Source organism: Chiloscyllium plagiosum, chromosome 6, assembly GCF_004010195.1.
Source record: "Chiloscyllium plagiosum isolate BGI_BamShark_2017 chromosome 6, ASM401019v2, whole genome shotgun sequence".
In the NCBI taxonomy this organism is placed as follows: domain Eukaryota; kingdom Metazoa; phylum Chordata; class Chondrichthyes; order Orectolobiformes; family Hemiscylliidae; genus Chiloscyllium; species Chiloscyllium plagiosum.
Window position 1 is genome coordinate 84747454 of NC_057715.1, and position 15027 is coordinate 84762480.

General features: G+C 41.0%; 1 protein-coding gene across 1 annotated transcript in view; it reads right to left on the bottom strand.

Moving 5' to 3' along the window:
- Positions 1–15027, bottom strand: part of LOC122550779 (protocadherin Fat 4-like) — a 72234-nt gene that overhangs the window by 49579 nt on the left and 7628 nt on the right. The window contains exon 3 of the mRNA XM_043692032.1: positions 12337–12644. Coding sequence (XP_043547967.1) covers positions 12337–12644 — 308 coding nt within the window. The remainder of the gene's footprint in view (positions 1–12336; positions 12645–15027) is intronic.

A 15027-nucleotide genomic window follows, 5' to 3' on the forward strand; every position in this document is an offset into this window, starting at 1 on the left:
GGTTGCAGGGGAAGGTGCCGGGAGTGGAGGTTGGGTTGGTGGGGGGTGTGGATCTGACGAGGGAGTCACGGAGGAAGTGGTCTTTACGGAATGCTGATAGGGGAGGGGAGTGAAATATATACTTGGTGGTGGGGTCCGTTTGGAGGTGGCGGAAATGACGGCGGATGATGCGCTCTACATGGAGATTGGTGGGGTAGTAGGTGAGGACCAGTGGGGTTCTGTCCTGGTGGCGGTTGGAGGGGCGGGGCTCAAGGGCGGAGGAGCGGGAAGTGGAAGAGATGCAGTGGAGGGCATCGTCGACCACGTCTGAGGGGAAATTGTGGTCCTTGAAGAAGGAGGCCATCTGGGTTGTACGTTTTTGGAACCCACCACCAAGGACCAAAAACGTACAACCCAGATGGCCTCCTTCTTCAAGGACCGCAATTTTCCCCTTCTGGAGAAGATTAGGACGAGAGGTCACAGGTTAAGAATAAAAGAACTTCCTTTGAAGACGGAGAAGAGAATTCTTCTTCTGTCAAAGCTAGGATTCACTGTCTCATAGTGGAGACTTATAACTGAATTTATTCAAGGCTGAATTAGGTAGTTTTTGTTAGACAAGGAATCGATGATAATGGGGAGCATAGGCAGGAAATTGCAAGTGAATCTACAACAAGGGTCAGCCATGACTTTATTGGGTCAGAAGTCACATGACACCAGGTTATAGTCCAAGAGATTTATTTGAAATCACAAGCTTTCAGAGTGCTGCTCTTCACTTCAGCCAATGAAGGAGCAGCGCTCCAACACTGGCATCTCCACATCATGGACTTTATTGAGTGACAGAGCAGGTTTGAAATGCTGACTGGTCTACATTTGCTCAGGTGTTCCTTTGTTTCTATTCCTAAGTCCTATATGTTTCTATGATCTTATTGCTTCTCATTATTGCATCTGTATTCTTATAAGAGCTGTACATTTTTGAGATGTGAAACTTTAAGAATATTGAGATGTTCTTCAATTTCATTTTCTAACAGGAAATACTTTCTTAAAATTAATTTCATTTTTCTGCTGCAGGCTTATTTCAGTGCAGAACTGTATCACAGATAAGAGAGTGAAGGAATTATAAGGAGTGAAAGCCTTTCAGATTTGATATAGACATATTTATATCAAATCTGGTAGTGGGTGGCACTGTGGTTTGCACTGTTGCCTCACAGCACCAGGGACTCACTCTGTTTCCACCACTGGGTGACCGTCTGTGTGTAGTTATCTTCATTCTCCCTGTGTATATGTGGGTTTCCTCCCATAGTAGATTGGCTGAGTTAAATTGCCCATATTATCCAGGATGTACAGGCTATGTGGATAAGCCATGGGAAATGCATGGATAGGATTTTAGGGTGGGTCTGAGTAGGATGTTCTTTGGAGGGTCGGTGTGACCTTGATGGACTGAATGGCCTGCTTTTCTCCACACTGTAGGGTTGCGATTTCCTTCTATAAGTTAAGTTAGAGCATGTTGCATGATGCTCTGCAACATCTCCCTGAAGAATTCTCCATATCAGGATGACTCACTCTTGGATTTTTCCTTGGCTTGTGCAGCACTGTAATTGGTCACAAAGGAGAATCTCAAGTTGAATTATGTGCAAATTTTCCCTCCATGTTGAGATGTGTTTGGTCTCCACTTAACACTTTCCTTAGAGACTGGGGATTCATTATGTGAGGAATCACTAGAGTGAACTCTGTTGGACTATTTCACCTCTCAGAACATTGATGCTTTAAGCCACTTCATCATCACTCTATTTCATAGCCATTATCTTGTTAATATTTTGGATTCTGTTAGATTTCAAGAAGTTGAAACATCCTCGTAAATATAACTGCGTTTTACAGTGATTAAAAATATTGCTACATCATGTGATTAATACAGTGCACATTTGTCTACCAAAATCATTTAAAAAGACCAAATCTCATGTGATTATGTGAGCTCAGTCTTGTGATCCAGTGGAGACTCATTGAGTGTGATTACAAACTCTGTTATGCACAAAGCAGAACTAACATGATGTCATGCACATACAGAAATACCATAAAAATATGTATAGAGCATTTCAAAAGCCTAAAACCTGAAAATCAATGCAATTTAACTCAAACAACAGCAAAATGCAGGAGTGATAAATATGTGGAAATGTCTGCATAATAGGAATAAAGTTTGTGTAATTTATACCAGGCCTGCTTCTTGTTAAACATATACAAAATCTAGAGGCATGGGACATGAGCAGTTCTGTTTCCTGTCTGCAGTACAAGCAGTAATGTGGTCAGTATCATCATGATAACTATCCAGTCTTTATTAACCTTAGTGGATTGTGTTAAACCTGATAAGTACTGAAAATAGATTTTACTAGCTCCCTATGTTGTCTTTGTAAAAATACAACAAAATGAATAATTGCTGCTTAAAGAAGTATTTTACAAGAAAATTATAATACCATTCATTGTTTTACAAATTATAAACCTTTATAACCTTTAGAAACATTATAAACCTTTCTGTCGATCGAAATGGCCGTGAACTAGCATAAGATTCTATGCGGAGAAAAGTATACCTTGGTGACAATTATAGAGTCACACAGCATGGAAATAGACCCTTCAGTCCAACCTGTCCATGCCATCCAGAATCCCAAACTAAACTTGTCCCACCTACCTGTACCTATGAATATCCCTCAAAACATTTCTTATTCACATACTTATCTAAATGCCTTTGAAACATTGTAACTGTACCTGCATCCATCACTTCCTCTGGCAGTTCATTCCTTATTCACACCACCCTCTGTTTAAAAATATTGCCTCCATGTATTTTTTAAATCTTTCTCCTCTCACCTTAAAAATATGCCCCCTAGTCTTGTAATGTCCCGCCCTAGAGAAAAGATACCTGTTATTCACCTTAACTATTCCCCTCATTATTTTATAAACTTCTACAAGGTCACCCCTCAACCTCCTATGCTCCAATGAAATAAGTCCAGCCCGTCCAACCTCTCCTCATAAGTCAAACCGTCCATTGCCCGCAACATCCTAGTAAATTTCTTCTGAACCCTCTCCATCTTAATAATCTTCCCATAACAGGGCAACCAGAACTGGACACAGTACTTCAGAAGAAAGGAGGAGAACATGCCCCAATCTACATCAACCGAGCTGAGGTGGAGAGGATCGAGCGTCAAGTTCCTAAGAGTGATGATAACTGACAATCTATCCTGGACCTCCCATGTAGATGTGATGGTCAGGAAGGCACAACAATGCCTCTTCTTCCTCAGGCAGCTTAGGGACTTCAGCTTGTCCATAAGGACTCTCACCACCTTTTACAGATGCACCATAGAAAGCATACTGTCTGGGTTCATAACGGCCTGGTACAACAACTGCTCTGCCCAGGGCAGTAAGAAACTACAGAGAGTTGTATGCACAGCCCAGACCATCACGGAAGCTAAACTCCCTTCTATTCTCCATTTACACTTCTCATTGTTGTAGAAAGGCTGCCAACATCACCAAAGACCCTTCCCACCCTTGTAATACTCACTTCTAATCTCTTCCATCATGCAGAAGATACAGAAGCTTGAATACATACACCAACAGGTTCAAGAGCAACTTCTTCCCTGCTGTTTATTAGACAGCTGAATGGACCTCTCTAACTTCATATGATGTTGATTTTGCTTTGTGCACCTCCTGTGTAGTTGTAACCTTGTATGCCTCACTCTGTCTAAGCACCCTATGATCTGTACGTCCTTGTTTGCTATATCCTTGTTTGTACTGCTCGCAAGACAAAGCTTTTCACTGTAATTAGGTACAAGTGACTGCAATATATCATATCAAATCAAAAGAGGCCTCATCAACCTCCTGTACAACCTCAACATAACGTCACAACTCCTATACTCAAAAGTCTGAGCAATGACAACAAATGTGCTAAAAACATTCTTAGCCACCCTATTTTTAATGTGTTGCAAACTTCAAAGAACTATGTACCTGAATTCCTAGGTCTCTCTGTTTTACAAAACTACCCAAGGCCCTACTTTTAATTGTAAAAGTCCTACCCTTGTTTGTTTTACCAAAATGCAATACCTCACATTTATCCAAATTAAACTCCCTCTGCCATTCCTCCACCTATTGACCCAATTGATCAAGATCTCTTTGTAATCTTAGGTAACCTTCTTCACTGTCCACCATACCACCAATCCTAGTATCACCTGCAAACTTACTAACCAAGCCTTCTATATTCTCATCTAAATCATTGATATAAATGACAAACAAAAGTGGGCCCAGCACCAATCCCTGTGGAACACAACTGGTCACAGGCCTCCAATTATCTCAGCCACTTGAAGCTCTCAATCTGTGGGAAGACTGTAAGTAATCAAATGCTTGTACCACCTGCATGCCCATCTCCTGCTGTCTTTCCGATTGGTATCTTGGTGGGTCATGTACCTCTTAAATGCACAAGTATAGTTCCAACATCATGGAAACAGTCTTGGCATATTCAACTGAATTCTCTGTGAGAACTCATGCAAGACAGGGAAAGGCAAGTCAAGATTGGAGATGAAGATGTATTTTGTAAAGATGGAAATTTAAACCACAGGGGACAACTGTCTGTACTTTTCCGTAATAAAAAAAGATAATGGCATGAAGGGCTCTTATGGCACAATACAAGTGTCACTACCTCTGAGCTAAGAGGCCTGTGTTCAAGTCTCACCTGCTCTAGAGTTCTTTCATAACACATCTCAACAGGTTGCTTAAAAAACCAATGTTTCTGACTGGGTGGATTAGCCCATGAAACCAGGTGGGTAGGCAGTTAAATATCATCCAGGAGTTTTACCAGCAAGGCTCCATTCTCTTCCTCTAATCTTCCATGTGAACCTGCCCACCTAACCAGACCGGAAGGCTGCATGCTGTAAAACGGTGGGGTCTTTCTTTGAATTTTCATGCTGGGCTCTGATGACATCACTGTGCCTGACTGCTACTTTGAGGGGGATAAAATGCTATGGATTGCCTGCCAGGTGAACTGCATCCAAAAGAGACAGCAACAGGTCAGGCCAGAGTAAGTAACAGCATATATCATGAGCATGTGACATAAATTAGACCCTGATCGCTGTTTTCAGACAGACCTAGCTGTAGCATATGTCTTATAGTTTTTAACAGTTTTACTGACCTGAAAGCTGAATTGGTATTAATTAGTAGGGCAAAAAATTAACTTAGTAATTGCAGTTGATATGAGTCATTAACTCTTTAGAAAAGTGGACAGAGTTTGCAAGAACACACAATAAGGAAAGCACAGGGTGAGGTAAGGACTGAGCACATTGAGAAATGAATCCTAATGAGGAATTCAGTGCATGGGACATGGGAAAGAGGTACTCCTTTTTTATATTTTTATTTCAGCCTCCAGTAGCTTGTCTTTTTTTTGCCTCTAGGCTAGGGATTGTTGCTGTTATAAATAGGTATTGTTTCAGCCGTGTAAAGTAATAACTCATTGACCAATGAAAGACAAGGACAGCAAATTTCTTTCCCAAAAGGACATAAGAGAACTATGTGGGCTTTTAATGACAATGGCTACATTGTTGCCATTAGACTAGTTTTTTAAGCCCCAAAATTTTATTGAATTCAAATTTTAACCAACTACCATGGCAATATTTGAACCCATGTACCTAGAGCATGACGTTCTAGATAAACTGGTGAGATTACCACTCCTTCAACATCAGCCCTTAAGCCCTGCCACAAGGATGGATTTGTAAATCTTTGACATTCTCTATCCTAGCATTTTGTGGAATTTCCATCATTGTGTTTATTTCAGGCTGAGATAGATAGAGATTTTTGCTTCTCAGGGATATGAGGAGTGGGGAAAGTGGAGTTGATATCCAGGATTAGACATGATCATGAGGCTTAAGACAAGCGGTATGCCACAAGGATCGGAGCTGGGTCCACTGCTTTAATATCAATAATTTGGATGCAAATATAGGCTGTATGGTTAGTAACTTTCAGAAGACACCAAAATTGGAGGAGTAGTGACAGCCAAGAAGGTTATGTCAGACTACAACGGGATGTTGATCAGATGGGCTGATGAGCCAAGGAGAGGCAGATGGAGTTTAATTTAGGTAAATGAGGAGTGTTGCCGAACAACGAGATCTTGGAGTGCAGATTCATAGGTCCTTGAAAATTGGGTCACAGGTAGACAGGATAGTGAAGAAGGCATTTGATATGCTTGCTTTTATTGGTCAGTGCATTGTGTATAGGAGTTGGGAGGTAATGTTGTGACTGTACAGGACATTGGTTAGGCCACTTTTGGAATACTGTGTTTATTTGTGGTCTCCCTGCTGTAGGAAGGATGTTGTTCAGTTTGAAAGGGTTCGGAAAAGATTTAAAAGGATGTTGCCAGGGTTGGAGGGTTTGACCTACAGGGAGAGGCTGAAAAAGGCTGGGGCTGTTTTCCCTGGAACTTCAGAGGCTGAGGGGTGACCTTATAGAGGTTTATAACATCATGAGGGGCATGGATATGGTGAACAGCTAAGATCTTTTCCCCAAGGTAGGGGAGTCCAAAATTAGAGGGCATAGGCTTAAGGTGAGAGGGGAAAGGTTTAAAAGTGCAGCGTTTTCATGCAGAGAGTGGTGCGTGTATGGAATGACCTGCCAGAGGAAGTGGTGGAGACTGGTACAATTACAACATTTAAAAGGCATCTGGATAAGTACATGAACAGAAAGGGTTTAGAGAGCTATGGGCCAAATACTAGCAAATGTGACTCGATTAATTTAGGATACCTGGTCGGCATGGCTGAGTTTGACCAAAGGATCTGTTTTGTGCTGTACATCTCTATGACTCATTGACTGTATGATCATATTGAATGTCGGAATAGGTTTGATGGCCCACACAGCTCTACTGCTGTTGCTATTTCTTGGTTCCTTGGAAGAAGGTAAGTTTTAACTTATTTTTGTGCAGGCAAGAGGAACTGAATTGTAAACTGGACTGGCTGAAATGTCCTCCTCCAATTGCCTGCTGACTGCTCTTTCAGTTGAACCATACCAGCTTGATGTGAATAAGAAGGGCTTATGCCCGAAACGTCGATCCTTCTGCTCCTTTGATGCTGCCTGACCTGCTGCGCTTTTCCAGCAACACATTTTTCAGCTTGATGTGAAGCCAGGCAACTGCATTGAGATGTTGCTGTTAATTCAGACCTCAGAATATGGCTGGCTTCTTGCTCTAGAGCAGTTGGTAAGTTAGCGTACTCCTCTAGGCAGCTATCAAAAATTAAAACCTGACATTTTGTTTTAACACATTTGATTCGCTCTGGAAAAATATCAATTGAAATTGAGATATGAACCTGCAAAATTAGTGAATTGGAAAAGACCAACTGCAATACTTTATTCTCATGTTTCAGCATACAATTTAAACCTGACTGTAAACATTCTGTTTTTATTTGGCTCAGGAGTTAACTTGTAACCCGTAACAACATTCCTGTTCTGACTATCTGAAAAATGACCCTAATCACTTCGTGCTTAGAAAGGCCAAGTTTTCTCGGTGAGGGCATGGTTGAAATTTGCACAGTGATACATGTCACTGATCAGATAATGCCATAAATAACAGTCCAGTAATTACTGGTCCTGAGTATCCCATTGACAGGATTTTATTTACTAAAGAAAGCCTGAGGTTCTGGTCTGTTTGTGTTAAATTACATGATGTCAGACAGGCAGTAGTGGGGCAGAAAAACGAGTCTGGATTGACTCACCTCCTTACACCTCAGATTAGTTAATCAATTCCCAGATTCTCCTCCTTCCTTAACCAGAGGCAAATTGAATATCTTTCGGGTTGCATTGCTCCCTGGTTGGCATGTAGTGTGTTGGTTGATTGGAACTGTGTCAGCTCTCTGAGGCAGTATTAGAAGAAAGATTTTCCTTAAGATGTGGTTGATACTTGCAAGCCATTATTTGAACCAGACACATTAAGATTCAACTGCATTATATAGGACTGACTGTTGTAACATATGTAGACCAGAAGAAGTAAGACTTGTAAGTTAGCTTCCCTGAAGGATGTTAGTGAGCCCAATTGAGTTTTTACAATAATCTCACGGCTTTCATAACCATTTTCTGGCACTTGGGTCCAAATTTAAAAATTCTTTGATACATGAGGTAGGTCTGAAAATCTCCAGGCCATTGCTGAAGATTACTGACTCGCTGTGGCTCATTAATTAGAACTGGGAAAACACAACTGGAAGCAAGAATTCTTTAAGCAGCTTCATGAAAACTCCTCTAAAAAGTTGGGTAGCTCAAATATGATAATGGAAGTTACCATTGTTAATAAATTGCACATATTCAAAAATATCTAAGATTTGGCTTGTGTTAGATTGTATTTTGAAGAGAGGTTACACACTTCATATTAGGAAAATAAAAATTCTTCCTATGAGGATTTTTCTATCTAGATCCAAAAAGAAGAGAAATAAAACCCAAAGTTTGGAAAGCTAGAACAAAATACAAAGTTGTGGGAATTACAAACCATATCAACACAATAACTGTGAATGCAACACTAGCTAAAGTTTCAGCACTGCTGTCTTGCAGTGAAAATGAGTACATGATGCATGTGAACACTTGTGATGCTGATCATACAAGACACTATTTTAGTGAGAGCATTAGCATGGCCACAGTGCACCTGCACATAAAGTGTGCTGAGTAAGCAGTTTGTGATGTCTGTTAAAGTGCAAAACACCGACTGGATTCCAGCAGTGCCATGTCCAACCTGAACACTCCAACCAATCTTTGCTCTTAACCTCACACAGTTGAACATCCATTCAACAGCAGGAAGGACTACCCACAACTGGCAGTAATGTGATACTTAAAATGACTTGAAGTCTGCAGGCAGTGTTGTGGCAAGTGATCAAAGCCTTGTTTGTGACTTGAAAGACTCTGATCAAATTCACTTTCTCCCTCTCATGGGTGCTATAGGACCATAAGATATGGCAGCAAAACTACGCCATTTGGCCTACTCAGTCTGGTCCACTATTCATACTCAGATATGTTTCTCAGCCCCATTCTTCTACCTTCTCCCCATAAGATTTGATTCCCTTATTAATGAAGAACCTCTGCTAAGTGGGTGCTGTGATTTCTATTCTCCTTGACCTGGCCAACTCTGAGTGAACAGAACCCCTGACACTCCTGTTTATCTCTGTCAGCCAGGGCTCACTGATTGGACCAGATTAACAGCCCCACTCAAGGAACTCATTCTATGAGGTCAACCTGGCTGACCTTGTTCCAATCAGTGCAGTGTTGTCTACTTTTGCCATACTTTTCACCACCTCTTCTCAATCCTTTTGCACCCTTTTTAATATAAGTGCTTTCTCCCTACCCCATAACTGAGTTGAGCATTTTCACCTCCTCCTACCTGTTTAAAATAGATCTGTTTGTTCAATATTAAATATATCAAATGCTTCTCAGAGAAAACCAGCTCTTGAATTCATGCAGAGGAGGATAAACTATTTGAACAGTGAGGAAGAGAATAAGGTCAGGGAGAAAAACACACACCTAAGGACCATATCCAGCCAGGGGCTATAGGAAACAATTTCCAACCTCAACATCAACAATGCACAATCAGATGTTCCCACTTTTTAAACAGGACACAACTGAAATATGCTACTTCTTGCAGATAGAACACCAGCCACAGCGCAGGCCTGGGACAGCGGTGAAAGTGACCATGACCATACATGTTGACATATAAGATCCTTTCAACCTGCGCTTGGAGATATTTGCAAAATCTATTTGCAGTGACCTTTGCTTATGTGCAACCTTATCCTGCAATGGACAAGGAAGTATGTCAGTGAGAGTGGTCCGGTGTATTTGGGTGATGTGGCTGCCATGGTTAAATAACTGGCAGTATATCCAAGTGTGTGATGTGGATGTGAGCTTGCAGCAGTGATAAGCACAGTGATGGTTTGTTGAAGCAATGACTGTGAGGTATAAATTATGTTTGATAGTTAAGTGAAGTTAAGGTGGTGAATTAAGAAGTGCGTGAGGTTACAAATTCAATTGCAAGGATAGGGATTTTTAAGGTAAATTTACAGACCTTGGCCAATTATATGGGATCATCAAACTTCTTGTGACACTGTATATTCTTGTATACTAGCTTTAACTTTTCAGATTTTTCCTCATTCCTGAAGAAGGGCCTGTGCCCGAAACGTCGAATCTCCTGTTCCCTGGATGCTGCCTGACCTGCTGTGCTGTTCCAGCAATAAAGTTTCAACTTTGATCTCCAGCATCTGCAGACCTCACTTTCTCGAAGATTTTTCCAAAGGCCTCTTTGCCTTCTGTGGTTAGGGCATCTGTCCTCATCATGCACCTCCTGCACCAAGACCTCCATTAATGCATTAGACAGCCTGGGACTATGCTCTCAGCAATCTAATCCCATTACTCACAGTTTCTCCTTCTCATAATGTCTTGGCCAGCCAATTCTAGTACCTGTTCCAGCCAGGATGCAACTTTCCTTGAAGAGATGCAGGCTGTCTTTGAGTGGTTCTTACCTTGCACCTCTGCTGAGGTGTACAGCCATATTTAAGACTGGGCTACAGGCACCAGTCATGTGAATCAACAGACAGCATTATGTTTCCTTGTTACCCACATCACACACAATGATCTTGCACCCATTTTCAGGGATATCCCAACTTTTCGCTTAGTATCTCTGCAGGTCTACCTGTAACCCAGCTTGTAGAAATTCAGATCTTTGTTACTTTCCCATACTTTAGACCATTTCTACCTACTCCTCTTCATTTGATTTTCTCTTTGGTATTTGGAACAATCTGCAGAGGCCAGTATCACGTTACCAAATTACCCTTTAATAACACATGCACAGTACTTAATACTGGTCTGACGTCGTCAGAGCCAGCTCTCAGAATGAACAGAAACCCTGACACTCCTGTTTATCTCTGTCAGCCAGGGCTCACTGATTGGACCAGATTAACAGCCCCACTCAAGGAACTCATTCTACGAGGTCAACCGGCTGACCTTGTTCCAATCAGTGCAGTATTGTCTATTTTTGCCATACTTTTCACCACCTCTTCTCAATCCTTTTGCACCCTCTTTAATATAAGCGCTTTCTCACTACCCCATAACTGAGTTGAGCATTTTCACCATCTCCTGCCTGTTTTTAAAAAAAAATCTGTTTGTTCAATATTAAATATATCAAATGCTTCTCCGAGAAAGCCAGCTCTTGAATTCATGAAACCTAAAGCTTGTGTCAGTTCTATGATAAATATAGCCCTTGGTTTCACTGTGAATCACAATAGAATTTAAAGTGAAAATTCAGATTAATTTGGCTTTGAGATATTGAATTCCTCATCCACTGGAGAACAAGAATCTCACCACACTTTACGTCAATCTTTCTGAACTTTGTGGACATCTTTTATTAGAGCGTTGAAATGCTCAAGGGAATAACTTCACCAACAGGAATAAGATCATGATTGAAAGTAATTTTCCACTGTCTTCATTTGACATGAGCTGTTTGTACTTTTCCAAAATTAGAGAAATACAAAAGATGACATTGGTTCCTCACCCAATTTTAAATAGTTTTGACTAAACATCAATAAATTGGAATGTGAAATCAGAAACTGAGAAAAGAGGCTTTTTTTTTCTGTTTCCAACATTTCCCTTACATTGATGGTTTAAATCTTTTGCAATACATTGATTCATTTTGATGATAGTCATCATGGCAGCACATATGGCTGCAGGAAATAGGGAACAGGTCAGTTCCAAAGATCAGGAGCAAGCAGGATGTGGAGTAAATTTAAAATTTATAGGGAAAGCAGAAAGATGTCGAGAATCTAAAAACAAAAGGAAATCATTTATCGGTATATCTTAAATGGAAAATTAAAAATTTAAAGTTGAGAATTCACATAAGCAAGGTGAAAAAGCTCTCAGACTCAAATCTTGGAGAAACATAGAGTCCGAGAGATATACAGCACGGAAACATACCCTTCGGTCCAACTTGTCCATGCTGATCAGATATTCCAACCTAATCTCGTCCCACCTGCCAGCACCCGGCCAATATCCTTCTAAGCCCTTCCTACTCATATACCCATTCAGATGCCTTTTAAATGTTGCAACCGTACTAGCCTCCACCACTTCCTCTGACAGCTCATGAGCATTTTGTTCACAAGTGCGCTCCATAGTGAAATTTTAAATTACAATTTATATAGAAAAAAATCCATTAGAAGTGTACATCTGGAAATTTATAATGAGGAAAATAGTTTCAAAGATAGGACATTAACTTGAGGATAGTTAGTCATGAGATTCATACTGGAAGCAAGTACAAAAGTAACCTTTTTTTAATATGATAAAGTTGATAGATTTATTAGTTCATAAAAATGTTCTTACCTTCCCCGTTCTTGTTGCAAAAATCTTGTGAAACTCTCCATCTGCTACATATTGATCAGTTACCAGCTGAACAATTCCACTTCCAAGATTATAAGAAAACTCAATTTTACCATTTATTATTTCCAGTGCAAGAAATTCACCGTCTGCACCTTCTTTGTTGTCGTAGTTATATAAGAGCAGGGAATTTTCTCTTATTGTGGCAAGTTCCACATAAATGATATTGTTTGTAGGATCAAGAGAAGGAAGTTCCATGTAGGAGAGCTCTTCAAATCCAAGGCTGCTACCATTGCATTCATTCCCACTTGTTCCTGTATGGGAATAGATGGGATAACATATTGGGAAAGTTACACAGAGGATAATGCAATACAATTAGAGTCATAGAGATTAGAGTCACAGCACAGAAACAGACTCTCCGGTCCAACTCGTCCATGTCCTAACTTAATCTAGTCCCATTTGCCAGCATTTGGCCCATATCTTTCTCAACCCTTCCTATCCATATCGCCATCCAGATGCCTTTTAAATGATGTAATTGTACCAGCCTCCACCACTTGCTCTGGCAGCTCATTCCATACACGCACCATCCTCTGCATGAAAACGTTGCCCCTTCGGTCCCTTTTAATCCTTTCATTTCTCACCCTAAACTCTAGTTTAGAGTCCTCTAGTTCTGGACTCGCCCACCCCAGAGAAAAAAGTCTTCTCTATTTATCCTGTCCATGTCCCTCATGGTTTTATAAATCTCTATAAGGTCACACCTCAACCTCCAACGCTCCTGGGAAAACAGCCCCAGCCTGTCCAGCCTCTCCCTATAGCTCAAATCCACCAACCCTGGCAACATCCTTGTAATTCTTTTCTGAACCCTTTCAAGTTTCACAACCCTTTCAAGTTTCCGATAGGAAGACGACCAGAATTGCATGCAAAGATATTTACATTGGCAGTGGCAAATGTTTATATTGAGGTATTAGAAACACGAGTCATAGAGTCATACTGCATGGAAATAGACCATTGGGTCCAACCAGTCCATGCCGACCATGTTCCAAAACTAAACTTGTCCCACCTGCTTGCGTTTGGCTCAGTTTCCTATTCACTACTTATCCAAATATCTTTTAAGTGTAGTATCCACCACTCCCACTGGTAGTTCATACCACACACTAACCACTCTCTGTGTAAAAGGTTCCCTTTTGTGTCCTTTTAAATCTTTCTCCTCTCACCTGAAAAATATGCCCTCTAGCATTGACATCCCCCACCTTAGGGAAAAGACTTCTGCTATTCACCTTATCCAGGTCCCTCATGATTTTACAGACTTCAGTAAAGTCATCCCTCAACATCCCACACTCCAGTGAAAGAAATTCCAGCCCATCCAGCCTATTTGTGTAACTCAAACCCTCCATTCGCAGCAACGTTCTGATCAATCTTTTCTGAACCCTCTCCAGTTAAATAATATCCTTCTTATAACGGGTGACCAGAACTACACACAGTACTCCAGAAGATGCCTCAGCAACATCCTATACAACCTCAACATCACCGAACTTGTAAAGGCTAAGTGGTTTATATGGCTGGCTACTACAGCCACTAAATATCTCAAATATTAACCGAAAGAATTGCAGATGCTGTAAATCAGAAACAAAGACAGAAATTGCTGGAAAAGCTCAGCAGGTCAGACAGCATCTGTAGGGAGAAATCAGAGTTAACATTTCAGGTTAAGTAACCCTTTGTCAGAATATTCTGAAGAACGGTTACTTGACACAAAACATTAACTCTGATTTCTCTCCAAGGATGGTGCCAGACCTGCTGAGCTTTTCTTGAAATTTCTGTTTTATCTCTTAAATATTTTACACCAACAACTGAAGACCTTGAATTCTATCATTCATAAAAATATGTGCATAAATATATTATGATGTTTTTACAGTCCCATTCAAGTTGCAGAAATCTTGAAAAACTGTCAATATGTGATGAGCTTAGAGCATGGTGCTCTAAGCTCATCACATATTGCTATGATGTTGTGGCCTGGTGCTATGATGTTGTGGCCATAACAGAGACATTGGTTTCTCAGGGGCAGGAATGGTTGCTGAATGTTCCAGGGTTTAGAACATTTAAAAAGAATAGGGAAGGGGGAAAAGAGGAGGGGGTGTAGCACTGCTAATCAGAGAGGGTATCACAGCTATATAAGTTATCATTGTCGAGGAGAGTCTGCCTACTGAGTCGGTATGGATGGAAATTAGGAACAGAAAGGGAGCAGTCACCTCATTAGAGGTTTACTATAGGCCCCCCCAATAGCAGCAGGGAGATGGAAGAAAGCATAGGTCGGCAGATTTTGGAAAAGTGTGAATGTGGTAAGGTTGTTGTAATGGGTGACTTTAACTTTCCTAATATTGATTGGAACCTCCTTCGAGCAGATGGTTTGGAAGGAGCTGTTTTTGTAAGGTGTGTTCAGGAGGGTTTCCTAATGCAGTACGTTGACAGGCTGACGAGGGGAGAGGCCATTTTGGATTTGGTGCTCGGCAATGAGCTGGGGCAGGTGTCAGATCTTGCGGTGGGAGAGCATTTTGGTGATAGTGACCACAACTGCCTCACATTCTACATAGCTATGGAGAAGGAGAGAAGCAGGCACAATGGGAGGATATTTAATTGGGGAAAAGGAAACTATGATACTATCAGACATGTATTGGGAAGCATGGATTGGGAGCAATTGTC